Source organism: Heloderma suspectum, chromosome 7, assembly GCF_057233095.1.
Source record: "Heloderma suspectum isolate Gila_16-S chromosome 7, 16-S_ref, whole genome shotgun sequence".
NCBI classification, from domain to species: Eukaryota; Metazoa; Chordata; class Lepidosauria; order Squamata; family Helodermatidae; genus Heloderma; species Heloderma suspectum.
The window spans coordinates 118,216,350-118,244,343 of record NC_139464.1 but is presented as its reverse complement, the minus strand read 5'-3'; the positions used below and the strand labels follow the sequence as shown (position 1 = coordinate 118,244,343).

At 46.1% G+C, this 27,994-nt stretch overlaps 2 protein-coding genes across 2 annotated transcripts in view; one reads left to right on the top strand and one right to left on the bottom strand.

Moving 5' to 3' along the window:
- Nucleotides 1-27,994, top strand: part of A4GALT (alpha 1,4-galactosyltransferase (P1PK blood group)) — a 90,955-nt gene that overhangs the window by 15,797 nt on the left and 47,164 nt on the right. The window lies entirely within an intron of this gene.
- LOC146340236 (uncharacterized) lies at nt 2-27,796 on the bottom strand. Its single transcript, XM_084811914.1, has 2 exons — nt 27,593-27,796; nt 2-1,521 (listed from the first exon to the last, which is right to left on the bottom strand). Exons 1-2 carry the CDS (start codon nt 27,794-27,796, stop codon nt 1,204-1,206), a joined length of 522 nt encoding a protein of 173 aa, XP_084668040.1. The 3' UTR covers nt 2-1,203.

Genomic DNA, 27,994 nt, shown 5'->3' with positions numbered 1-27,994 from the left:
TGCAAGTGCGGAGGATGGGGCTCTTCACGCTGCCTCTGAGGCAGCATGGAAGTGGGGGGAGGTTGGTTCCCAGAAAACAACATCTCCTATGGCCGTCTAGCCAGTGTCCAGCAGCCATAGGATTGCTCCCCCCATCAAGAACGTGAAATTGCCCACGTTCACTTCATATATTCCATCACTCAATGAACCTGCTAAGCAAACTTCAAGCAAAATAGACGTGAAGAACGTGTCAAGTGTTCAGAAAATCATTGACAGCGCAACAGCAAAAGGAGAATCATTTGCAGATGTTTTAAGATTTGATCTATTGCCAGCCACCATTTTAATTAACTGTGATGGCTTCACTACGGAACCAGTTAAACATATTCTGTTATGAGACCTGAAAACATGAGAGATACTGGATTACTGATCCACAAGGACATCTCCACTTCCAAGATGCATCATTGTTTGTCTAGAACTTAGGCTGCTAACAAGGAGACACCTCATCAAGTCTGAAGACGTGTTTGAAAGTGTGTGGCAGGATTGGACTCCCATTGTGTCAGGATTCCTTTTGCCCCCACTTAACTTCAAACACCGAAACAAACCCAGATGAGAGGCTTCAGTCTACAGCTTTTAATCCATTACTCCACAGGGTCATACAGATGCAAATTCTCATTGACTCTCAGTCTACAAGGAAATGCCTTCAGGGGATGAAGGTAGTTACGGAAGTTGCCTGCCTGAAGAGGAAGGTGGTCTCGCTAGCCTAACTTAAGGGGGGGAGGTATCTCTCTCTCTTGTGAGGCTTCTAAGCACAGCTTTTCATGCAAGGCCAATCGGGCAGACAGTCTTAAGTTCTGCCCCGGCCTTCTCTCTCTTTGCTCTGTGTCTGCACCTGTCATCTATTAAATCAGACTCCCCAAACCCCGCCTCCCCCTGTTCGCTGTCTCTCACGGGGGGCGGGGGTGAAGAGGGACCCTCATCCTCTGCCAGCTGAACCTTTGAAACCTGAGGAGCCTGCCTGGTCATGTCTGGACCAGCCTGGGAAAATCCCTCCCCCATGTCTGGCGGTTCTTCTTCAGAATCTGAACTACTCTCCCACTCCCTGTGCTCAGAAACACCCCTGACACATTGAGATATACAGCAGATTGACTTCCTCTTTGGTTTCATTTTTGGTGTGTGTATGTGAATTTTTACATAGCAGGATCTCAGCTAGCAGGGCATTAGTCTTCATGGTGAAAAAACCAATAACATTCCAAGTTGGCAACAGCATCCCATGCCAATTGCCGAGAGTGTCTCCAGTGTTCCACCACTCTGCATCATGGTTTTGCTGATGCTCCTCATAAGTTCTCGCCCTCTCATGCCCACCCCAAGGCAAGAACATGTGTCAAAGAGTGCGCCTGCTGCCACACTCACAGCAAAGCCCTTCATGAAGCTCATTTTCACTCTGTCGAGACAAATGGGTTGGGGCTGGCCATATGGCCCCACTGTCACACTGAAAACTCCATCAAAGAATGTGAAAATCAGAGACGCTTTCCATCTAATCTCCTGGAATTAGTGACCATTGAATGTAACAGAGCCACTCCTATGCAGCTTCAGAGATTTTGTAAAGAGATCTTGCTTTGAGAGGAGTGTCTCAGTTTCGAAAAGGTTAGAAGGTCTGGCATCATCACTTCCTGGCATATAGAAGGGGAAGAAATGGAAGCTGTGACAGATTTTATTTTCTTGGACTCCACGATCACCGCAGACGGTGACTGTAGCCATGAAATTAAAGATGCTTGCTCCTTGGGAGGAAAGCTATGGCAAACCTAGACAGCATAGTAAGAGCAGAGACATCACCTTGCCGACAAAGGTTCATATAATCAAAGCTATGGTTTTCCCAGTAGTAAGGTATGGTGGTGAGAGCTGGACTATAAGGAAGGCTAAGCGCCAAAGAATTGATGCTTTTGAACTGTGGTGCTGAAGAAGACTCTTCCGAGTCCCCTGGACTGCAAGGAGGTCAAATCAGTAGGAATGGCAGAGAATTCCGCCACGGATTTCAGTGAGGCCGAATGCACTGGCATTCGGCCCCACGAAACCCATGGCGGAACGACCTCCCACCCCCTGCCCCCCGCGGATTCCCCCAGGGCAAAGCTTACCTGGGGCGGATGTTCCGGCGGCGGCGGCGTCTCCGGAGGCGGCTGGTCTTTCGACCAGCTGCCGCAGCCGCCATTTGCATCTGCTGTTTGCCATGATAGGCTACGTAAGTATTTACGTAGCCTATCACAGCAGGCAAAAAAACACAAAAAAACCCCACAGCATACGCAAATGGCGGAGGCTACGGCGGCAGCCATTTGCATTCGCTTTTTTCGCTGTTTTAGCCTACATAAATACATAAGCTATTACGGCAAAAAAAAAAGGGAACACAAATAGCGTAGTGGGTGCTCTTTGTGTTCCTTTTTTCCCCGCTGTAATAACTTTTGCTAAAACAGTGAAAAATAGGGAACGCAAATGGCGGCCGCTGTAGCTGCCGCCATTTGCGTACGTGTTTTTTTTTTTTTTTTTGCTTGCCATGATAGGCTACGTAAATACTTACGTAGCCTATCACGGCAGCCTGGAAGGACACAAATGGCGGCCGCTATGGCGACCGCCATTTCCATCTGCAGCAGCCTGTCCGTGGCCAGACGTCCGGCTGCAGACGGCCCTGGCCAGCTGCCCCACGGAGCCGCCACGGAGTGGAGCTGGCCGGGCAAGATTCCGGGGGGGAGGACCGGATCGCCTCCCCCCGTGTCGAGGATTCCGGGGAGAGGGACGGAGCAAAGGTAAGTGAGTTTCGTACATCCCTACAAATCAGTCAGTCCTAAAGGAAATCCACCCTGACTGCTCATTGGAAGGACAGATACTGAAGCTGAAGCTCAAATATTTTGGCCACCTAACGTGAAGGGAAAACTCCCTGGAAAAGACCTTGATGCTAGGAAAGATTGGAGGCAAAAGGAGAAGGGAATGGCAGAGGATGAGATGGCTAGATAGCATCACCGATGCAATGAATATGAACTTGAGCATGCTCCGGGAGAGAGCGGAGGACAGGAAGGCCTGGTGTGCTATGGTCCATGGGGTCACGAAGAGTCGGACACGACTGAACGACTGAACAACAATCCCTAAGGCTGCAACCCACACTCATTTACTTTTGAGAAAGCCTCATTGAGTCCATCACTTAATTTTGAGTACACATGTATAGGAGTGCGCTGTAAGGTAGGCTGTTTTCAGCCAAAACGTATTGGGTTGTTTAGTACTTCTTAAGGAATGTAAAGTATTTGTTTATAAAGTATATTCCTCCTCCTCCTCTCCCTCTTCCTCCTCCTAATGAAGGCTAACCCAAAAATATTTCTTCAGCATTTTGGAGAAGGCACTAATACTTGAGATTTAGACCTGATTCTCATGTAACAGCAACAAATCTTGGGTTAATTAATCCACAATTTGCCACAGTGCATGCCGTATGCATGCCACTGTCTCTTGTAAATATGCAGCCTCTGATTGGAGGGTTAAAAATGAGTAGTTAGGTTAGGTTTGGGTTGTTTAAGCCATGATTAACTCATAATGTCCAGGTTTAGATGTCACAGAACAACCTTACTTGGGCCAATCAGAGGTTGCATATTCAAAATGGTGGCGGTATGCGCCGGGCACATGCCATGGCAAATTATGGGTTAATTCATCCATGATTTGCAACCGTTATGTGCGAACAGGGCCGTACACTTGAGTAGGGCAGAAGTATTGCCCTTGTACGGGCATTGCAATCAAATACACAACATAGGACTTTCAGCGAGCTCCAATTCTTTTGATACACAAAGACGGACACTTAACAGCATTGCTTGTTTGTGTATTGACAACGTACAAGGATAATAGATGCTGCAGGGGGATGACGGCAGTCATTTTGGAAAATGGCTTCCACAGACTTATGCCAACCTGCTCATAACGGCTACCTGCTTTCTTTCATTCCAGGCGATGAATTTTGTTTTATCAGTACATTCCTACAGAAGTTTATTACAGGGTAGGACTAAAATGGTACTGTCTATTACCATGACTTACAGCAAAATGTGGTAAGCCAGCCCTGCACCACTTCCAGGACCTCCTTCTCATTCTGCTCAGTGGGGCCCTGGATTTCTGCCCTAAAGTCCTGTCCTGACTGTGTGGGTGGCCTTCAACATGCCCCAGAATCCATGGCAGCATGCAGGAGCTCATGGCAGATATGAAGAGGAAGGTATCCCTGAGTAGACTCTACCTCCTCCTATTATTATATTTATATCCTGCCTTTTCCCCAATACTGGGATTCAAGGCGGCTTCACAACATTAAAACTTGCACAATTAAAACCTATAAATAGAAATACAAGTGTACAAAAGTTAAAAATATAATTAAATCATCGATATTCAAATTGTAGAAATATCAAAACATTAACAGACAACAAGAGAAATAGTATCCATCTGTCATATTTTCACAGGTCCTAATTATCCCCAAAGGCCTGCTGGAACAAAAAAGTTTTTACATGCCTATGAAAGCATATGAAGGAGGGCGCCACTCTCGCCTTCCTGGGAAGGGAGTTCCAGAGCCTTGGAGCAGCCACCGAGAAGGCCCTCTCCCGCGTTCCCACCAGGTGTGCCTGTGGCGGGACAGTGAGAAGGGCTTCCCCTGAAGATCTCAGGGCATGGGTAGGCTCACAGGGGAGAATACGGTCTTTCAGATAACCTGGACCCGAGCCGTATAGACAAGTCAATGAGGAAAGGGGTCTCTAAGTTTGAAAAGCAGTGAGTGAGCCAGGGTCCCAGACACATGGTTATGGGTGTTCAAAGGTACATCTGCACATATATATGTCTGCTGCGGGGAAACTCTTGTACATGCGGCGATTGCATGTGCTGTGTAGCCCGTATAGCTGTTCTAAATTCCATCTGTTTTAGTGGGAGAATTAAGTACATGCTTAGCTCTCTCTCATTGACATAAATGAGCCATAGAAGAGCTTAATGACTGGATAGATGAATGTCTAAGCACCGTTCATGCCATCACTACGTGTACAGTTAATGCATATAGGGATGCAACAGGCTTGTGGTGGCAAGTCATGCCCCTGATCTGTGTGTGTTGACTAGACCATCTGCATGGTCCCTGTGTGTGTGGGTGCTGTATGTGAGGTAGACCCCCACTCCACAAAAAGCATGGTCCCTGACTGCATGTCCATGTGGAAACTAGTACACATGCCCACACCCTCCGCAAGTGTGTTCACTGTTTGCAAGGTTATTGTATGAAAGGTGTTATACTCTTCACTTTTTGCATGTTCAAAGAAAAAAAGGGGGGGGGAAATGAAGTTATTTCTTTTTAAAACAGTGAGGAAGGAAGGAGGGGAAATCACTAAAAACCTTGGCATCATTATTTGCTTCACACGCAGTCTGGGATCGAAAGATCCATGCAATGATTTCCATGTGCACAAAACAGGGGTGCTTTGGGGCTGTATTCCTTGAACAGCAGCCTCCCCTCTATGCCACGCTGCACGCCACTTTTGAAACCAAGATGACCTGAAGAAGCAATTTATTGTACGGGACGGGTGGGTAGCGGCTTAAAGAAAAAAAGTTTAAAATTCCAGTAGTCATGTCATTTCAGATACTGGCCTAAGTATTTATTCCTCAGGTGACTAACTCAGGGTACTTTATGTGCTTCACACCACGCATAGTTATGCTACTTGAGCTCATTTGTTTGTAAAATTAAAAAGAATGGCTCCCTGCTTCAGAAGAATGGGAATGGCTGTCCGCGAGTCATATTGAGCTTGCTGGAACGTGGGAAGAACGAATGTGCCTTGTAAAGAGGCACCAGTTACACCAATGTGTAACAAATACACAACTGAAGAATACAAGATGAATGTTTAATCTCAGGAGGCATAGCACTTGGAGAAAGATAAGTGACTGCTAATCATGCTGGCGATTTACACAAAACTAGCAGAGTAGCCATTTTGTTTCATAAAAAACCCATACCATCAATATTTTAGAGGAAAGAAGAGACATGGATGGAAGATACTTGATACTCAAAATTATAACTGCAAGGCAGAGATTAATTTTATCGTCCATGTAAAGAACAAATATAGACTGTCCAAACTTGTTTCATACATTTTTAAAAGATGTGATTAATATGGAGAGCCACTTTTAATATGAGATCAAGAAACTCATCAATCCTATGTAGAAGACCTGGGAATACGAGATATTAGGAGAACACGCTCCCTCGAAAAATAATTCACCTTTCTGCCTGCAGCACAAAAGACTCGCTTTAGACTTGAATCCTTTCTCATCATTTGTGTACTCAGTGCATAAAATGTGAAACTGGAGCTTTGGGGAAAAAAGAAAACCGAGATGGAGAATGTAACATCAGTCTTGAAAGATGAACGTTTGCTGGAACTGAGGCCAGATATGCAGAAGCTTTTGGAACTCAAAGGCCTATTGCCATTTTCTGGGGATATGTGTGGAACAGTCCTAAAGCTTTTGTGAGAGGGAAAATTATTGCCTATATGGCTTTTAAAAACAAAGAGGGAGACAAACACCTAATGTAATTGGAGCACCAAATGAATGAGGCATGGGGATATATATGGAACAGATTCTGTTGTAGAAAATCTGTGGACACTGATCAGAGTAATCAAAGGTAGACTTTTCAACACTTTACATCAGTAAAAATACTTGGAATCAGGTAATAAAGCAAACAAACTCTTAGCCTACAGGTTAATATGTCAAATGTCACATCACTACAATTGTCCATTCCACTTCCTCTGTCACATTTCTAGATGAACCATAAGTGGGCTGTTTAGAGGCTGCTGTTACAGTAGAAGAAGAGAATATATAATTAAAGCAAGGTGGCAATGTTTAGGCAATTAATCATTTAAAAGCATTTTAATGCAAATACTTATAAAAAGTGCAGGTGGCAAACACCATCTTACAGTGCAAACCTAGATATGTATACTCACAAGTAAGTCCCATTATTTTCAATGGGGCTTGCTCTCAGGTAAGTGTGTATAGGATTGCAGCCCCAAAAGCAGTATTCCCCCTTTTGCACGCAGGAGGCAATGTCCCTTCTAAGGAGATGCCTGTTGAAACGTATATGCATCATCCAAAAACAAAGCATATTTTCTTTCCCCTTTGGAACTATTGTTTTCCCCTTCACATGCAAATGACGCAGATTTGATTAATTGATTGATTAATGGGCTAAAAGTCATACATAATTGTATAGCGCAGGCTGCAATCTTATGCATGTGTACCTGGGAGTAAACGCCATTGAGCAAGTTGGACTACGTGCAGGAGAGTCTGAGAGGCAACTCTCCAACACCAAGGCTAGATCTACACTGCTGCTTAATAGAGGTATTGAAGTGCGCTGATAACTGTTGGGGCACATTACGCATTCGATATATCACTTTTGCAGTGTTATTTCCTGCTTTCTATCCCACATTATCCAATACACTGCAACAAATGCCCTTGTGTGTCCTAGTAGGTATAAATGCACAAGAGGGATGCAGTGTTACCATGATGGGATTGTAATGATATGACAAAAGGTGTAGGTCTGGCCCAAGTTTTACTAGCCCCTATCCTCAGGCCCCACAGAGGCATGCCAGAAGGAACTACACAACCTGGCCAAGGAATTTCCTACAGATATGCAAGACCAAATTTACATAAACACACAAGAAGAGCAAGGCTGGTGTCAGAGGCAGGGATTCCTGAGTTCCTGCTGGAGGCCGCAGCACTACTGGCTGGTTCCAAGTGTTGGGCAACCCTTGGGGCATCCTGGCCTTGCTTCTGCTGCTCCTTCGTTTCTTCCTCCGTGTCACTGCTTGTTCACCTGCCCACTCCAAGCATGCAAACATTGGCCAGCGTGAGAAGACTGAAGAGCATCCTTCCTTTGCTGTGTGCCCTTTCTCCAATCAGTTGCACAGACTGGGTCCAGACAGAGAAGGAATTGAATCGGCAGCAGAGACAGAAGCAAGAAGGAGGTGGAACTTCTCAGGCAGGAGTCCACTGAGGGCATCTTGCCTAAGGACCGCCCAACACTTGGAACCAGCCAGTAGTGTAGTGGCAAATCCAGAAGTGTGGGGTCCTTTCGTGACAGTCACAGCCACGCCCCCTCACAGCCATGCCCCTTCTAAGTTTGTACAACCTGGTAAGAAATACAGCCTTCAACCAGGATCCAAAAACAGTGCAGCTGAGAGGAAGACAGGGGTATTTCCATTGGACGTCTGAGAAAAAATGCAGGGGAGTTAATCTTTTTCACAGACTCACTCACTCACAAACATTTGAGGTTTCCAAAACATGATACTCTACGGAAGCTTCACCCTCTCAACTCAGCCCTCATGGACAGATCCCTTCTCATTGAAACAGCCCCTTTGCACACTCCCTTAGTGCCCCAACATTACCCATTAGCCTTCCCTAAGCTCCTTCATTATTTCTCTCCCATCCTGCAACAGAAACATCCACACACCCAGCTGGATTGAACCACATACACCCCCCACACCTTCCTCCTTTCTCCTCTCCCCCAAACTGATTTTTCTCTGTTTCCCTCCCCTCCACCAGGGTTTGTTTGCCCAGGGACATGCCAACATTGTGCCAAAAAGTGTAGCTGACAGAGCAGGCTGCATTTGGCAGTTCTGCTTACTGTAGAAATTAACGTTCAAGAATTAACAGCGCAATCCGATGGGTCTTTATTTCGAATTCAATTTCCAGAGATCTTGGGAAGGCCGTTAAGGCTGCAGTCCTACACACACTTACCTGGGAGAAAGCCCAGTTGGCAACTGAACCTAGTGGGACTGACTTCTGAGTAAACATGCCTAGGATTGTGTGATAAATCCTAAAAACTGGCGCAAACCAGCCACCTGCATGCCCCATAAGTAAATAATGGTGGCAGTGCCCCCCCCCCCACTGCTGCCGTGGCCAGCAGCAGCAGTCCTAAGTGGGTGGCCGGTGTTGCAGGAGAATGAGGGCAGTGCCAGGCATGCAGGCACGGAGCAGGGACGGGTGGAAAAGCCAAGAGCGGAGGAGGATAATGGGTGGGGGGAGAGGAGGCTGCAGAGCTCCCTCAGGCGTCTCCCTCTCTCGCTCACTCCCTTTGCCTGGCCGGTTCTGTGCAGTAGACGAGAGGCAACCAAGAGGCCTACTCCCTCTGCTCTCTCCTCCTTCCCTAGCAGACCGCAACCCAGCTGGGTCTGGCTTTAAAAAAGAGCCGGAGCGATGCCCCAGTGTGACCCACCACCACTACACCACTGGAACCAGCTCTGTGGGTACCAGTGCCTGCAGGCAACATAGCAGAATCCAGCTCCCTCAAAGCATCCCTATGGCCTTTCAGAAACACAGAGTTTTCAGAGAACTTTCAGAATTTTATGCAAATGACGGTACAGATTATGAATAGGGGGAAGAGCTATTCAACTTGGTGAAATCTATGCCAATATATTGCAATGACCATTTGGAAGGACATAAGAAGAGTCATGCTGATCAGACTGAGGGTCCATCCAGACTAGCATTCTGTTCACACAGTGGCCAACCAGCTGTCAACGAGAAAGCCACAAGCAGGACGTGAGTGCAACAGCACCCGCCTGCCCATGTTCCCCAGCAACTGCTGTACGTAGGCTCATTGCCTCTGATCCTGGAAGTAGCACAGAGCCATCAGGACTAGTAGCCATTGATAGCCTTCTCCAAGAATTTGTCCAATCCCCTTTTAAAGCCGTCCAAATGGGTGGCCATCACTACATCTTGTGGTAGCGAATTCCATAGGTTAATGATGCGCTATCTGAAGAAATACTCTCTTTTATCTGTCCTGAATCTCCCACCAATCAGCTTCATGGGATGACTGCGGGTTCTAGTATTACGAGAGAGGGAGAAAAGTGTCTTCCTATCCACTTTCCCCACACCATGCATAATTTTGTACACGTCTATCATGTCCCTTACTTGTCTTTTTTTTTTTTCTAGGCTAAACAATCCCAGATGTTGTACTCTTTCCTCATAGGGGAGTTGCTCCAGCCCCTTGATCAGTTTAGTTGCCTGTTTCTACACTGCACAAATGCCCATTTGAAGATTGTTCCTGACAATACCACTGTACAAATGACCAAGTATGAATCACCAGTATAGTCAGTTAGACAGAGACCCTAAACACACTTAATAGTGAAGTAAGGCCTATTTCTGAATAAGACTGTGCTGCTAAAAAAGTTGTTTGGTTCAGATTGTTGTTGTTCAGTCATTAAATCATGTCCGACTCTTCGTGACCCCATGGACCATAGCACGCCAGGCCTTCCTGTCCTGCGCTCTTTCCCGAAGTGTGCTCAAGTCCATATTCATTGCATCGGTGATGCTATCTAGCCATCTCATCCTCTGCTGTCCCCTTCTGCTTTTGCCTTCAATCTTTCCCAGCATCAGGGTCTTTTCCAGGGAGTTTTCTCTTTGCATTAGGTGGCCAAAATATTTGAGATACATTTGCACAAATCCTATGCATATTAAAGTGGCTGCAGGAAACAGCTTACCTTCCCAAATTAACAAAAAAATATTTACCAGTATATATTTTTGAAAGAACAAAAACATTGGGGTACTGATACACCAAGGAAAATGTGGAATAGCAAACGGAAGGATAAAATGTTCCCAGAACAATGGAAGGAAGGACTGGCAAGTAGGATTAAATCTTCTATCCCAGAAAGGTGAATTTATTTAGGAGAAAGTTCTTTATAAAACAGGCTGGGCTTCTGTGGAATGTTTTAATAAAGATTAGCATACTTCTGAAGCTTGCTTGAGGTGGGAGAGGCTTTGAGAGCCACTTGAACAAATATTTTCAATTTGGGATGTTCCGTATCTTACCATCTGAGAGAAGGTGGGCGATCATGTTGTTCTATGTCTAAGAATGTGTGAGAAATATTATTTCAAAATATTATTATCAGGATACATGTAAACTATTCAGAACATAAAGAAGGAACAACAGGCTTGGATCGGAAGAGCAGCATAGTCACAGGGAAATCCAGCATTTTGTAAGCCTGCCGGATTTCCCCAGACCCCCTGGCTCGGCTTGCATTTGTGAGTCAAGCTGCAGGCTTTTTCCTGGAATCTGGGAACTTTTCTTGGATTTTTTTTCTTAAAGTGACATTTACACGAATTGTGGCTGCAATGTATGTAACGAGCGCAAATTTTGGCTGTAATTTGCATAAATTGCAGCCGTAATGTGCCTAATTCGTGCAAATCATGCCTGCAATTTCTGTAAAATGGCAATTCGTGCAAATTAAGCATATTACAGCTGCAAAATCTGTGAGCTGGCCTGACTTGATCTACATCGAGTTAGGACAGCTTGCGGGTAAGCAAGTCGAAGTTGGGCAGGGCGGGGGCAGCTGAGCTGCTAAAAGCTTGGAGAACTTTACGCCCCAGATGGATTCTTCTGACAACCCTACATAGGCTGCATATGAAAACCAAGGTATGGACTGAAAGACGCTTCAGAGCCGCCCTAGGGCAGGGCCTTCCAGTTTCTCTCATAAACAGCAGTGGAGTGGCTGAGGCGATGCTCCAGCAATCATACCAAGGATGACATTGAAGTGTATTTGGTGATATCACACTTGGCCACACTCTAGTGCTCGCTCCAAGACTCTTTCCTGCCAGGTAGCTTATCCTCTTAACCTTTGGAGGTCAGGAATTGACCCTTGGATTAGAAGGATATATGCAGCGTAAGGCTATTGTAAGGACAGTTCTTTTAGAGTTGCATGTTTTTGTAAGACAAGAAAACAAAAGCAGCTGGTAGACAAGAACAGTTCAGAGAATCCCGAGTAAACACATGTTTTTAATAGGACTATACTTCCATCAGTGCAATAAGATTTGAACTGATGGATGTTGGGTAATGGCAAATTATCTTGATGAACATGTGTGTTGTATTCTTCGGAGAAGGAGGACATGCTGTGTTATTTGGCCACATGTAATTTATAGAGCTCTAAATATAAGCTTTTGCAAGCAGCCAGTTGAAGAATTGTAAATTATGTGCACCTGCTTGCCATATGGGACACATATGAGGAAATATTTGTTATGCTGTGAGGCTTTTATAATCTAATAAATTGGGACTGTGAAGATCAAGGGGAAGAGGCGATTCAGCAGTTCCTGAGGAAATGTTCTTGTCTACCAGTATATCTTGAACGGCTACAGGGAAAATGGTGAAATGCAATGGAAGTCACTGTATCTTTAGAATGTAGAGTTCGATTTTGGAAGGCAAAGACAAAAGTGAATGAAATGTTGTAGCTGACGAGTGGAACCCGCAACGAAATGTGGGGTGTTCCTGTGGGGTATTCCTGTTCAGGGTGTCAGCCAGCCAGCCAGCCAGGTCCTCTTTGAGAATATTCCATTCATTTCCCCTTCCAGGCTGGCATCGAGGCTAGGCATGGTTGAGCACCAGCTGAGGACTTACTCTCCGGGAGGTGGGGGCGCAGACAAGAGCTGTTTGGATTTGCCCCTCATCTTCATCATTTCAACCTGCTCGGTAACCTGCTTCTTGTTCCGGCCCAGACAACGGTTGTGGTTGGAAGGAGAAGCAGTAGATGCCATGGCTTGCTTGCTTGCTGGCAAGTATCGCTACAGGAATCCCACCGTGAGGTGACCCACGCGTGTTTGTTGCTTACACCAGCAGCTTGCAGGATGGGTTGAACTGTGAGAGGCAGCCTTCTTCTTGCACCCCTCGCCATCCTTATATTATGTTCATGTGTTACTACAAGGTCAGCCTCTATTACATTGTAATTCAGGTTTTTTATTCCGGTTTTTCTGTCGCACCAACAGGAATGAGACAAAAAAATCATTCCAGACCACACCGAGATTTCCAGCAGCAGGAATGCTGCAAAATTTGGGCGGTTGCTTTCTGATGTGAGATGTTTGGCTGTGACAGAATAGGTTTGGAGTCTAAAAAGGAAAATATTCATTCTCTACCATATTGAGATTTTCACTAGCACGCATACTGCAGGACCTACCCATGGTTGCTTTGGATCTTGAGACGCTTGGTGAAGATAAAACAATGTGGTGGTATGGTGTTGTAGATTAAAACAAGTGATTAGTGGAAGTCTTAAACACCCTCTTTCAGCACACTACTTATTGGTTTCAGACAGCATCTTCCCAATATCACTCCACCCCAGAAAAGATGTATGGGTTCAGGTTTGTGAGTTCAATTATTTAACTTCATATTCTTTGTAAGTCTCTGTGAGTACCTTTTAGCAGGGAGAAGGCACTGCTCTACAAACATACTTCAATTTAATAAATGTAGCGATCGATTTCTGCTCAAAATCATTATGTTCCCCACCCACATCAAGTTCCACTTTTTCTTGGTGGCTCCTTATAGTCTTTGAAACGATTTCCCCTACCGCCACCCCCAAACTAACCTGCTTTGACATATCTCACCATTATGGGCAGCAGCATCAGTCATACTGTTGCTAGGAAATACAGCTACATGTACCACACACCGCTGTTATCAGTAGTACTGCTCTCAGCCCAGCTACGTTAAAGGAGACACCCATCTCTCACTATAAACTCACCCAGTAAAGACATTGGTCGACTCACAGAATGAAGGTGTGAATCACCTCACAGTAGGATTCCTCTAGCAATGCAGTAAGGCTCAGATGCTTCATAAGGCAATACAGGACCAGGACAATGTGGAGCATCTTTGCTGGTCCCAGGCACTCCATCCTCCCAATCTGGATTTGGGACAGAAAGACCCAGGAAAAGTGTGGGTGCATGGAGGTGTGTACCCCAAGGTGTGTGTGTACACCTTCCCCCGCTCTATACGTCTGTCTCTGTTTTTCTCTCTGTGCGTCTTTGCAATCAGAGGTACAGTGCTTCTGAACATTGACATCCTATCTCTAATATGAATATCAGAAGAGCCATGCTGGATAAGACCAAGGGTTCACAAGGCCATTCTGTTCACAAGGTGGCCAACCACGAAGAACTCACAAGCAGGACATGAGTGCAACAGCACCCTCCCGACCATGTTCCCCAGCAACTGGTGTATATAGGCCTACTGCTTCTGATACTGGAGATAGCTATATAGCCTTCATGGCTCATAGCTCTTGATAACCTTATCCTCCATGAATTTGTCCAATGCCCCTTTAAAGCCATCCATTCCAGATCAGTAGCCATCACTACATCTTGAGTACAGCGAATTCCAGCGTTTGACTATGTGCTGTGTGAAGGAGTACTTCCCTTTACCTGCCCTGAATCTCCCACCAGTCAGCTTCACGGGATGACCCTGGGTTCTAGTATTACGAGAAAGGGATAAAAATGTTTCCCTATCCACTTTCTCTAGCCATGCATAATTTTACACACCACGATCATGCAGTGGAGGCCAGTGGCCAGTCTGAATGGTGGGACAGAGGGCAGGTCAGCAGAGGCATAGGCAAGAACTCACGTCAGGGGGAGCCAAGGGGATCAGTGGATGAGGAATAGTCCTTGCATCCCCAACCCATACCACAGAAGGAGAAAACTGAGGCACAAAACATGCAAAAGGGTGGAGGTGGGTAGGGATCGCATAAAAGTACTCCTTTGCACCCACATTCTCCTGGTTCAGCAATGACTCCATTTTCACAGAGAATCAGGTAACTTTAAGATGATGAATGGGAGCAAAGAATCCACACAGCCATAATAACAATGATAATGATAATAATTAAAATAAGATGTGATACTCTCAGAGCCACGTAGAAAAGGAACATAAGTTCTGAAAGCCTCCCAACATCCATGCTTTTGTTCTAAAAGGATCCAAAAATCCATCGCAAAGCATCCACCAGAGCAGGCCTACCCAGAAGCAACACAGAACACAATTCCAGATTATGAATAACTTGTAAGAAGTAAGGACTGGACTGCTCAGGAGAAAGCATAGGCATCCCTTTGTACGTAATGATGGTAAGGATGATTATATCGCTTGGAAGCCAGCAGGAACCCTTTGCAAACCCTCCCCCCATTTATTTATTTATTGCTTGCTTGCATTTATATCCTGCTGTTTTTTCTCCAAGTAACTCAAAGCGGCGTACATAACCCTCCTCCTCTCCATTTTATCCTCACAACAACAACCCTGTGAGGTAGGTTGGGCTGTGACTGGCCCAAAGTCACCCAGTGAGCTTCCATGGCTGAGTGGGGACTAGAACCCGGATCTCCCAGCTCCCACTCCAGCACCCAAACCACTAAACCACGCTGGCTCTTTTCACACACTGCACTTTTCACACACAAAAACACCCCAAACCATAACATCAACGGTGATGATAATAATAAACATAACACATATTCTCAGAATCACACAAAAAAACCTTTGGAATACAGGAACAAGTTCACGCTCTTGCCTCACCAGTCCATGTTGTGGAATTGTTTGCCAACCCCTAGTAAAAAATAATAGTACTCCGAGCATGTGTAGTTTTACACTTTAAACTCACTTAAGGTCTATCACAACTATGACTGCAGAAATAAAATGGAGCTTGCTTCTGCTGTCCTGATGCTGAACACATTTACTTCAGAATCAGCTCCATTTTCTTGTTGAAAAAGGTAATCTGTTTTAAAAATAAAATGTTTATTTTTTTAAAAAAATGTCCGTTTGTATACTTTCGTATTGTTTCTTTATCCTGTAAGTTCTACCTTTAAAGGCGTTCTAAAAATTCCACTCCAGCTGTGCTGAGGGAGATGAGAGGGAGAAGCAGCACCATTCCTGCTGAAAGGCTGGCTGGGGTATGCTGGGAGTTGTAGGACTTATTTCTGCCTAAACGCGCCTCGGATTGCATCCTATTTCTTTCCCCTCATCCCTTGCAATTCTTTTTTCCTTATGTGTCATGTTTGTTTGTTTAGACTGCAAGCAGGAATTGTCTTCACTTGCTGTTTATTTGGGTTCAACGTGCATGTGATTTGCTGGGTTTTAAGCTTGACTTGTCCAAAGCCTTTATAGCATGTTTGATGTGATGATCCTCCTTTTGCACTGTGTTCTTGTATGCACCGTGCAATGTGTAATGAGGAACAGCTACGCCACATGGCTTCTCCATCATGGCTCTGTGTTTCCTCCTCCCTCCCAATCCCCTTTCCTTTTGTGTTATGTCTTTTAGAACGTTCGCCTGTGGACAGGGGCTTTCTTATTTCCTATCTTGTAAGTTGTAATGGGAGACTTCTGAGCTAAAAGGCAGAATAAAATGCAATAAATAAATAGGCTTGCATACAATTTCATTCTATATCTCTCACTCAGAAGTGGTTTTGAAAAAGTGACTGGCAGTATGGAAGCTTCTGTGATAAAAGTTAATGAAAATTTCTGAGTGCATGATATGGCATACTTCTGATTCTATTGTACAAAGAATCCTGTGTAACTGGGAAGTTTGCACCTTTCTTTTCGTTTGAATATGCAGAAATTGCCCTGAGAACATGTGACATGTCCTTACACAGCATCTGCCTGACTTGAACCAGAAAGTCATGGATCGGGGGAGAGGGACTTTAAGAGTGTGTTGAAACATCAGTGCCTTGCAACATTTTCCCACCCCCTCAGCCAAGTCAATTCCTTTCCTAATTATGTCTTGGAATACATAGAATGTGCCCTTTCCCCACAACAGCTGCATACGTGGTTGACATTGTCATCAAACTGTCAACCATAAGCCCAAGATCTGTCTTGGTCAGTCATGAGCGCATAAGTGAAGTTGGGATCCCCCCCCCACCATGTGCATCACTTTACACTAGCTTACATAGAACTGCATTTGCCATTTTGATGTCCATTTTCCCACTGTGGAGTGAGTGATCCTTTTGGAGCTCTTTCATAGAATCATAGTAGGATTGGAAGGGGCCTACAAGGCCATCAAGTCCAACCCCTGCTCAGTGCAGGACTCCAAGTCAGAACATCCCTGACAGATGGCTGTCCAGCCTTGTCTTGAACACCTCCAGTGTGGGAGAGCCCACCACCTCCCTAGGTAATGGGTTCCATTGTCGTATTGCTCTAACAGCCAGGAATTTTTTCCTGATGTTCAGCCGGAATCTGGCTTCCTATAACTTGAGCCCATTATCCCATGTCCTGCACTCTGGGATGATCGAGAAGAGATCCTGGCCTTGCTCTCTGGGACAACCTTTCAAGTACTTGAAGAGTGCTATCATATCTCTCCTCAATCTTCTCTTCTCAAGGCTAAACATGCCCAGTTCTTTCAGTCTCTCCTCATAGGGCTTTGTTTCCAGTCCCCTGATCATCTTTGTTGCCCTCCTCTGAACCCTCTCCAGTTTGTCTGTATCCTTCTTCAAGTGTGGTGCCCAGAACTGGACACAGTACTCCAGATGAGGCCTGACCAGTGCTGAGTAGAGGGGAACTAGTACTTCCCGGGATTTGGAAGCCATGCTTCTATTAATGCAACCCAAAATAGCATTTGCCTTTTTTGCAGCCACATCACATTGTTGGCTCATATTCAGCTTGTGATCGACAACAATTCCAAGATCCTTCTCGCTTGTAGTGTTGTTGAGCCATGTATCCCCCATCTTGTAACTGTGCATTTGGTTTTTTTTTCCTAGGTGCAGAACTTGGCGTGTATCCCTTCCCTATTAAATGTCATTCTGTTGTTTTCTGCCCAGTGCTCCAGTCTATCCAGATCACTTTGAATTTTGTTTCTGTCTTCCAAAGTATTAGCTATCCTGCCCAATTTTGTGTCATCTGCAAATCTGATAAGCACTCCCTGCACCTCCTCCTTCAAGTCATTAATAAAAATGTTGAAGAGCAACTGTGGATCCACTGGATTGTTGTTGATCCACCGGATCGTTGTTTTTCCTGATGTTCAGCCGGAATCTGTCTTCCTGTAACTTGGGCCCATTATTCTGTGTCCTGCATGATCGAGAAGAGATCCTGGCCTTCCTCTCTGTGACAACCTTTGCAATCCCTCTTTGTTTTAACTGCCCTAAATAACGTTTGTGTAATCAGTGTTGTATGAGCGGAACGCGTTCCTTGTTCGTTGTCTAGCCGGACAATGGATCTCACTAGACACGGGTAAGACTTCTGGATCAGAACAGTTGTTTATTGTGAGGCTCACAGACACTCTGGTCAGCAAAGGGGCAGAGAGCCCTGAATGTTCCGTGGGGCAGACTTTTATACAGGGAAATACGTCACATATCGGGAAGAACTCTAGCCATGCTCTATTAGACACTTCCTTGGAGGCTTTCATGCAGTCTGTTATCTGGAACAAAGCTGGACTGGACGTTCCTTCTCTGAGTAGGGGAAATGTTCCAACTCTTGATACCGAGCTGCTGTAGCAAGTACAATTCTTATCAGCAATTCCCTGGGGAGGAACCTATTCTCCCTAGCAATTCTCAGAGAAACTGCTGACAGGCTGTAATCTGTGGTGCCAAAACAACGGTGACTGTGTTGCCATTCTGGGGTACACATAACACATTAGGGGTGAGTTAAAGGATTCTTTCCACAAGCCTCCCTTTGATCCAAATAGTACTCTTTAGTACAATTTTGGATCATGAATAGAATTCTTTAGGTTTTAAGCGATGGGCTGGATAGCTGGACAATTCAGTATGGGGGAATTCATTCATAGGCAGGGCTGCATACTGGCCTGTAGTTCATAGAATCATAGAATCATAGAATAGTAGGGTTGGAAGGGGCCTACAAGACCATCGAGTCCAACCCACTGCTCAATGCAGGAATCCAAGTCAGAGCATCCCTGACAGATGGCTGTCCAGCCTCGTCTTGACTGCCTCCAGTGTGGGAGAGCCCACCACCTCCCCAGGCAATTGGTTCCATTGTTGTATTGCTCTAACAGTCAGGAAGTTTCTTCTGACGTTCAGCTGGAATCTGGCTTCCTGTAACTCGAGCCCATTATTCCGTGTCCTGCACTCCGGGATGATCGAGAAGAGATCCTGGCCTTCCTCTCTGTGACAACCTTTCAGGTACTTGAAGAGAGCTATCCTATCTCCCCTCAGTCTTCTCAAGGCTAAACATGCCCAGTTCTTTCAGTCTGTCTTCATAGGGCTTTGTTTCCAGTCCCCTAATCATCTTTGTTGCCCTCCTCTGAACCCTCTCCAGTTTGACTGACAGTGATATAACGGAGAAATAAGGCCTATACAACATTGCACAAAGCATGGGATGGCAATTACTAACGCAAGTATAACAATAATTGCAAGAGCTAGTTTTCTTACCCAAGCATTGGATGGGAGCCAGGAAACTCAGCCAGTCTCTAAAGGTATCTTTACTTATGTGTGAAACATCTTTAGAGATCTTGTTTATATTATTGAGGTGGTGCAAGATGTCAGGCTGGCTGTCCATTATTCGAGTACAACACTCATTCTCAATTAAAGCACACACACCTCCTTGCGAAGCTAGGAGGTAGTTCAGAGCTAGGCTGTTTCACAAGGCTACCAGGCTAGTTCACCGGAGAGGGATTTGGTAAGTGCAACACATTAATGAACATTAATGAGGGATTCAGATAGAGCACAGACGTCAGCATAATTCTTTGCAAATCCATGTGTGGGTATGAGGTCATGACCAAACCCAGCCCGACTGTGTTTATTGTGTTGGTGGCCCTGGGGAAGGTCTGTGGCGATTCGCGTACCTGGCACAACAAGCCCTGGCACATTGCCATGGAGTGCTCAAAAAAGGGAGTGCAAGGGCTGCTGCGTGTCCACATAACCACCAAACACCCTCTGGCAAGCTTAAAGTGGAAATGGTGTCATTCTGTGTAAAGGGATAAAAGAGGTTATGAGAATCTGAGAATCATAGAATCATAGAATAGTAGGGTTGGAAGGGGCCTACAAGGCCATCGAGTCCAGCCCCCTGCTCAGTGCAGGAATCCAAGTCAGAGCATCCCCGACAGATGGCTGTCCAGCCTCGTCTTGAAGGCCTCCAGTGTGGGAGAGCCCACCACCTCGCTAGGGAATTGGTTCCATTGTCGTATTGCTCTAACAGTCAAGAATTTTTTCCTGATGTTCAGCCGGAATCTGGCTTCCTTTAACTTGAGCCCATTATTCCGTGTCCTGCACTCTGGGATGATTGAGAAGAGATCATCCCAGAAACAGTTGTCCAACTGCCAAACACGTCTACCACAACTTCTGTAGAAAAACCGGTTTCTGCAGTCCAGTTTTCCCCATTAAACTGAAGTGATATGTTGCAGCTGTGGTGGTGTACGTTGAGCTGGGTAGTGTGGGGGGGTACGTAACACAAAAGGGGGCAACAACCCCACCACTTAAGGACAGTCTGGTCTGACCATTCATGCCAGGAGATGTCAAGTTTAATTGTCGTGCTTGTGCCAACTGTACAATGGTCATTGGGATACCAACTAGAGGGACTCTATCAGGGCTATGAGTGGGGGCGTGAGCACAAACGTAACAAGGGTGGTTGATTTTGGCAGCTACAGCTCTTAATAAACGTAAATATGTGTTTGAACCCCAACTCCCAGGAACTGGCTCAGGTGTGGTGGTGACTGCCAGTTTTTGAGCAACATCTGGGATGCCTTTTTCTACAGGTGGGGAAGTAGTCTCGGGGGGGGGGGAGGGGAGCTTATTTAGTTCTTTTATGGCTTCTGCGCCCAGGAATACACTGGTTTGGTGCAAATAGCCCTACCTTTCTTCGTAATTAATAACACGGCTTTCTCTCCTCTACAGAAAATATGCTTAAAGTTACAGGGCAGTTTTGAACTGCACGGCTCTTAACAACAAAGGAAACTACAATTGAACTTTTAACGCTGCTTAAACAAGGACTAAGGAAACTGAGGCTTGAGTGAGAAGGAAAAAACTCTTGGGGCTATCTATCACTAGACAGGCTAGCCAGGGATTCACAACGTGTCCCCCCCTTTCTTGCTCAACCTGGCCCAGAAAACCAAAGTGCCGAAACTCAGGACGCTGCAGGGAGATGGGGGTCGCCTCATACTTGCATTCTTTACGCAGCCATTGGACTTCTTCGGGAGGCAGCGGGGTGATTTGCGGGGCTTGAAAGTAGAACTTCACAGTTTGTTTGTATTTGTAAATCCCAAGTTTGAAACAAGACACGATGAGATATAGGGCAACCAGATCTTTGCCTTGTCAGGGGCGACAAATTACTCAGGGCGGCTTTTATGTTAAAGGAATGTCCTGAAGGGCTTTTGGGAGGGAGGGACATTTTGGCTCCACTCTTTCAGTAAGAGCCATCAAGTGATGGCAGCAAAACCCACAAGTTCTTAGGATCATACACAAAATTTCAGCTCGAAATTTACTTAACAAACCTCTCTCTAATAAATTTACGGGACTATGACCCGTTAGTCTAAAAGCATGGCCTGTTTTAAAGGGCCCTGCAGACACCATGACTTCTTTACTAAGGGCTTGATAAATCTGGGATCCCATCAATACCCATCACCTGCTCTCGGCGTCCCAAGAGGGGAAGTTCTTTGGTGTTTAACATGGAATAACTTGCACTGGTGTCAACTAAGCAAGAGTACTCATTTTCTCCGATCTTGATTTTGAAGAATGGGGCTTCTAACTTCAGTTTCCAACTCTTGGGAGTTGGGGAAGGGGTTTTGGGGTTCATGCGAAAATCTCTCTGGGACCGTCATTGTCTACTTTCTTCTCTTTCTGCACTTGCTAATCCTTTAAACTCACTTTTCCCTTTTTGGCACAAGAGGACAATCACGCTTCCAATGCCCTGTCTGTTTGCAAAAGAAATAAACATTATGGGCACTCTGAGGTGGCTGCCAGGGCCCCTGTGACTGACTTCCGCTTATCGAAGTCTCCCCGACCCACCACCAAAAACAAGGTCCCTCAGGCGAACTCACCTAGTGGGGCCTGGGCATTGATTCCGGCATCCTCCTCTCCATTTCATCCTCACAACAACCCTGTGAGGTAGGTTAGGCTCAGGGTCAGTGAGTGGCCCAAAGCCACCCAGTGAGCTTCATGGCCAAGTACCACCCAGTGAGCTTCATGGCCATAGAACCCAGATTTCCCAGGTTCCAGTCCAACACTCTAGCCACTACACCACACCATCTTCATGAACAAGTTGAAAAGCATTAGTCCAAATCCAGATCTCTCCTATCTAAAAAGCTATGTAAAAGTTCAATATCTTTGAAAATATATTTTAAAGCTTAAGCAGGAAAACAGTGAATACCTTTTCAAGTTGTTAAACGTGTTCAAAAAGTAGGGATGTACGGAAGTTACTTACCGTTTCGCGGATCTGCTTCGCGGTGAGGGGAGAGGTGCTCCATCCCTCCCCCCGGACTCGTGCCCGGCCGGATCCGCTCCATGGGGATTCCGCAGAGCCGCCAGCCAGCTCCGCCAGCAGCCAGACATCCGGCCGCTGTGTAGCAGGGACACAAATGGCGGCTGCCATAGCCGCTGCCTTTTGCATCCCTGTATTCAACTGTGATAGGCTACGTAAATATTTACATAGCCTATCACGTCTGGGTTATAAAAAAAAAAACGCGTACACAAATGGTGGCGGCTATGGTGGCCGCCATTTGCGTTCCTTATTTTTCGCTGTCTTAGTCTACGTAAATATTTATGTAGACTATTACGGCGAAAATAAAGGGGAACGCAAATAACGTAGTGGGCAATATTTGCGTCCCTTTTTGATTCGCCGTTTTAGCCTACGTAAATATTCTACCTGTTCAGTAGAAACATGGGGGGCGTGGAGAAGGTGAAGGGAGAGAAAGACATATCCAAACAATAAAAATGGGTAACAACAATGGCAGATTGGGTTAAAGGTGGTGCCAGGCAAGGCTGCCATCAAAGGTAGGCATGCTTCCTACTTGTTCCTTGACTCCCCGCCCGTCGAGCATGCAAGTGGTAGCAACAATGAGAAAGATGATGAGAGGAGCAAAAGCAGGGAAAAGGTAGATTCACTGAGGAAGCAGGACTGTTGTGTAGGGCTGTGGAACTACTCCATTGCTGTTGCCTCCACCACTGTCACCACTGCCAGCTCCTGACCCCTGGACGCGCGCTGGCTCTTGTTGCCGGGAGTCGCCATTTTTAAAATGGCGGCTTCCTGCAACAAGAGCTGCTGCGAATTCAGGGCTCAGGAGCTGGCGATGGCGATAGCGGTGGCGGAGGAGGAGGAAACTCAGGTAAGGAGCTGGGGGTTTGTGTGGGGGCATCGGGGGGTGAAGTGGGATTCGGCCATCCGAATCTGGCTTCGGGTTCGGGACCAAGTCGGGTTGGGGGCTCGGGCCCGCCTCGGGAGCCACAAAGCACAGCCCTACTGTTGAGGGTGCCTTTCCCAAGGGCCCTCGCAAACCTGGAAGCCAGCTTGTTCTTATAAGTTGCTGTGCTTCAACCCAATCTTCCAATGGACCTGATACTAGGAACCAACTATATATATTAGGTTTACACCAAGAAAACTGGTTGGTCCATACATTTTGGGATCCCCTTGCAGGCTTTTTTTAGATATTGGGATGATTATGCTTAGCTCCCATCATCTAGGTCATTGGCCAATATGGATGTGTAAATAATTTAGCTAAAATGGGGATCCACCACAGTAAACAAGATTTAAATGATTCTGGGGAAAGGGCATCTCCAACAAGGGTCTTACTAGTAAATAGATGAGCAATTAGATAGAGGAAGCAATGCTGCCAAATTTTCCAAACCAAATGGATGCCTTTGAATAGCATGTTCAGGTTTGCCTAATACACAAAAATATAATTGAAATAATGTTCACATTGAAATATTGTTCATATAAAATGTTGCTTGGATGTGAGCTTCAATGGAAAATGTTATCTCACACATTCAAGAAACCCTTGAATTTCTATTAGTTTTTCTTAATGATAAGCCCCGATCAGACCACAATATACTGTAAACAGAATTTCAGTAGGGTAAAGAACCTCTTTCAGCCTGAGGCAGAATTCCATTTCAGAGAAGCTCTCGGAGGCTGGGTGGGGACAAAGATGAAAGGCGTGGGGCCACCCCCCCCAACACCAGCGTATTGTAGCTTAATGTCTTAGGAGAGGCATTTCAACCTTTTAGAATTGGGGCTAGGGTGGGGGGATGACAGGCAAAGGCTGGAAAATCACCACATGATCGGGGAAAAATTGTGTGTCCAGGAAAAGCCAATCAAAGAGGCCTAAGTACCATAGCAAAAGATGCACATGCCAGAGTCCTCTGGGGAGGGACACCATGTTTAGGGGTTTCTCTTATGACCTTGACCCCCTGAGCAACCCCTTAAGGATCTCTTGCCTCCTTAAGAGTCCCACCTTCCTTCTTTTCAACTTCCCCTACCCAGTAATGTGGGGTTTAGGCTGTAGATGTGGGGTGACTGACACTCTAGACACAGGGTTTAACCACAACAGTTTACTAGAAGATTTAAAGTGAGCAAGTCACAACTAAAGGTATTTATGCAATAGAGCTGAGTGATACAAAAGGCATTAAAAGAAAGTAAGAGTTGCAAACTGCAAGTCCCTTCCCCCTAGCTGTCCTTAGACTTTTCTAGGCTGCTTCTTCCTGCTCACTCTTCAGAGTCTGCTCTCACTTCAGGCTCTGGCTGTCTCTTTGCTCTTGCTCTGGCTGCAGCCTGGTCTTTCTGACTCTTACTGGCTCTCTCCCTCTCTTTATATACTGGCCTCCCTCAAAACCGAAAGTACTGCTTCAAACCTGAAGAAATGAAACTTAACTGGGGAAATGAAACTGACACTTAACCGGAGAAAGGAAACGACTCCTCTCAGGGCTACCCCCTCCCAACAGAAAACTCCAGGTCTCTAAGCCTGACCTCCCTCCCCCCCGCCTTTACCTCTGTAGGCCTCAAACCTTTCTCTCTCTCTCTCTCATTATGTGATTTGTTTTTATTTTGTATTTTTACTGTTGTGATATTAAAGTTGTACATCACTGTGGTCTTTTAATATTCAGTGGTATATAAACTTGTTCAGCTGATGATGACGACGATGTGCATCACAGAGTCCCGGCGGGTGGGGGGGGGGCACAGTGAAGTTCTTCCTTGCCACAAAATGATACTCCATCTCCGATGTGGCTCTAGCAAACACATCTTTCCGTGGGAAGAAACCATGGGGAAATCAGCCAAAGCTGATCGTATTATAGCGGATTGCATCAACCAGAATGATTGACAGCTGTATCTAGTGTTTGCTGACAATGTCAAGGAAGAGACTCTCATTGACTCCAGCTTGAAGATAAGATGATGAAAAGGGCTATGTAGTGGCATTTGCCTTTACTGTTTATAGGTTTTTCGATGCGTGACAAATATTTATAAATATTGAATGCGTGTACACTTGCCAAGCTCCCAGGGATAGCTAATTATGTCATTGTTAATAATGACATACATAATTAGACACTGAATAATTCATCATGCTGTCTTCAGTACTAATTAACAGTCCAGCCATCCATGCTGGCTGGTGCACGTTTCCCTGCACTAAACTTGAATGTGGATAGAGGGGAGAATTCCACCAAATCCACTGGCCAGTTTAATTTTGACAGGGCAGTGGGTCTCTCTGGGCTAGGAAATGAAGACTCACCACCAAGGCAGCCCAGGTTTTTGTGCCACCTGGTCCACGCAGCCTGGTATAAATTACGTAATCATATATTTGCTTCTGCACATAATCTGTTCTCCTTCTGCTGGCCGTGGGTGGTGGCAAAGAACTTATCCTCCTCTGAGAGCTGCTGCCAATCAGAGAATTCTGGGCTGAATGGGTCAGTGGCCTTAAGGACTAGTAACTTTTAAAAACAAACAAACAAATAGCTGTGATTCTTGGCATGCTGAATTCAGCACCAAGTATGAAGCCCCATGCTTCTGTGTTCATGACAGCCATAGTTAACAGTTGTCTTACTGGATGGTGCTATGCAAAACATGGTTGATGTTCCTAAGACCACCCTGAAATTCCCGGAGCAGCCTTAGATCTCAGAACATGCGGATTCCTGAATCATATTGTACAATATGAGAGCCAGTGACCAAGAGACCGTGTTGTGAACCAGGAAGTCTCTAGTTCAAACCTTTCGTAAGCAAGCCACGAACTCACTAGGTCATTCAGTGCCTTGGGGGTTCAGCTGAGTGACCTGAACAGGACGAAGAGCTGCTCCTGCCCAGGCCATAAAGTAGGGATGTCAGAGAATTCTGCCACGGACTGCAGTGAGGCTGGATTCTTTAGAATCCGGCCCCCTGGAGTCCGCGGAGGAACGGAGCAATCCCCCCCGCCACCCTGCAGAATCCCCCTGGGATGGTCCTACCTGGTGGCGGCTCCAGCGGCGGTGGCGGTGAATGAAGCAGTGGCGGCGGCTCTGGCCGGTGCCGGGCTGCTGCAGCCACAAATGGCAGCTGTCGTAGCGGCTGCCATTTGCGTCCCTACGCTTGGCCGTGGTAGGCTACGTAAATATTTACATAGCCTATCATGGCTAAAGCAGGGATGCAAATGGCATCCCCTACGCCATTTGCTTCCCTGCTTTAGCTGTGATAGGCTACGTAAATATTTACGTAGCCTATCACGGGCTAGCGTAGGGACGCAAATGGCGTCCCCTACGCAGGACGCCATTTGCGTCTGCAGCAGCCCGGCAGCGGGTGGAGGCCCTGTTGCGGATCGGCCCGGCCAGTGGCTCTGCGGACTGGCCGCGGAGCAGAGCCAGCCGGGCAGGATTCCCGGGGGGGAGGAACGGATCGCTTCCCCCCACCTGTGGACCCCAGCGGAGCCAGGTAAGTGGGGTTTCGTACACCCCTACCATAAAGGGGCAAGCCACTGTCATTTAGCCTCAGCCCCCTGTGTGCAATGTAGGAATAAGGAACTGCCTGATCAAGGAATCTTTCACCACAGCAGAAGTTATCACGCAGTGGAGACTGCTGGCTCCGATTTTGGTGGGGTTTTAATTCGATTCTGGGCATCAGTCAGAACCAGCCAGAATTCTAAAAGAGCTATCCAAGGCGCTGATAGGGTTCAGCACTTTGGATAGCTTTTTAGAGTTCTGACTGGTTCTGACTAAAACCCAGAATGGGATGACAGCCCAGCTGAAATCGGAGCCACCAGCCTTCACTAGTATCACCTCTGTTGGGTATCAGGAAACAGGTCTGTGGGGGTAAAAGCAGGAAACTGTGCTACCAAAGAGTGACGGCACAGACTTTTTCAATGGCGACTGCTGAGAGCACCCCGGCTCTGGAACGAGCTCCCTAGTGAGGTTCGCCTGGCACCTACATTGTATCCCTTTCAGCGCCAGGTGAAGACCTTTTCATTTTCCCAGACATTTTAGCATTTTAGCTTTCTAGACTTCTGGCTTTGCCGTTTTAAACCTGTATTTTAAATTCCTGCACTGCTGCTAGGTTTTATTGTGGTTGTATTGTTATATTGTGGTTTTAATGTTCTATATATTTTTATTGTTTTATTGTGTGCCGTTTGGTTTTAATTTTGTGATCCTCCCAGAGAGTTTCGGCTGTTGGGTGGTATAGAATGGAAATGAAATGAAAAAATAAATAAATAAATAAAATAGAGCGTTTTCCTGTGGGAACAATTAGAAGGCATTTAGAATCTGTGGCAGTGTGGAAGCCTTTCCGTACGGATCGGAAGGCAGCCCACGGCCAGAAATTACCTTTTCGCGATACTCTCTAATGAGATCATATCAGAGTTGTCAACCTTAAAGTTTAGATGCAACATATTGTGGATGCTTTGCGGTCGAGGATAATTAGTAGCTATAATAATGTGCTGAGGAGATAGTGTACATTTTGTCGCTGTCTTGCTATTCAGTGACATTACTGAAAGTTTACCAGTTCTGGGACTTTGGCTTCATCGTAGTATCCTGTCCAGCTTAAGCCCGGTACAGGCATGCATGTTTCATCCTCACTCCTCGATGGCAGGGGCCTTGGCTCCATAGTAGAGTATCTGCTTTGCATGCAGAACGACCCAGGTTTGGTCCCTGGCCTTTCCAACGAGGGCAGGAAAAGCTCCTGCCCGCAACCCCGCAGTGCCATTACTATCAACAATACTGGGATGTATCAATGGATTTCCTGCTGGATCAGATCTCTGCCTTCTCTGTAAGGCAACAGCAGTCTGTCAGAGGGATTTCCCCTGCCAAGAGGCCTAACGTTACTTGTGATCACAAGGGCAGCTCGTAATTACAGCGACGTTTTTAGTGACACATTGTCTGAAAGTTTCATTTCTCCAAACAC

Coding starts and splice junctions, on each gene's coding strand:
- LOC146340236 (XM_084811914.1), bottom strand. CDS start 27,796: ATGGCACTGCGGGGTTGCGGGCAGGAGCTTTTCCTGCCCTCGTTGGAA. Junction 1,522..27,592: donor AAGCCAAAGTCCCAGAACTG/GTAAACTTTCAG, acceptor CACTAATTCCAG/GAGATTAGATGGAAAGCGTC.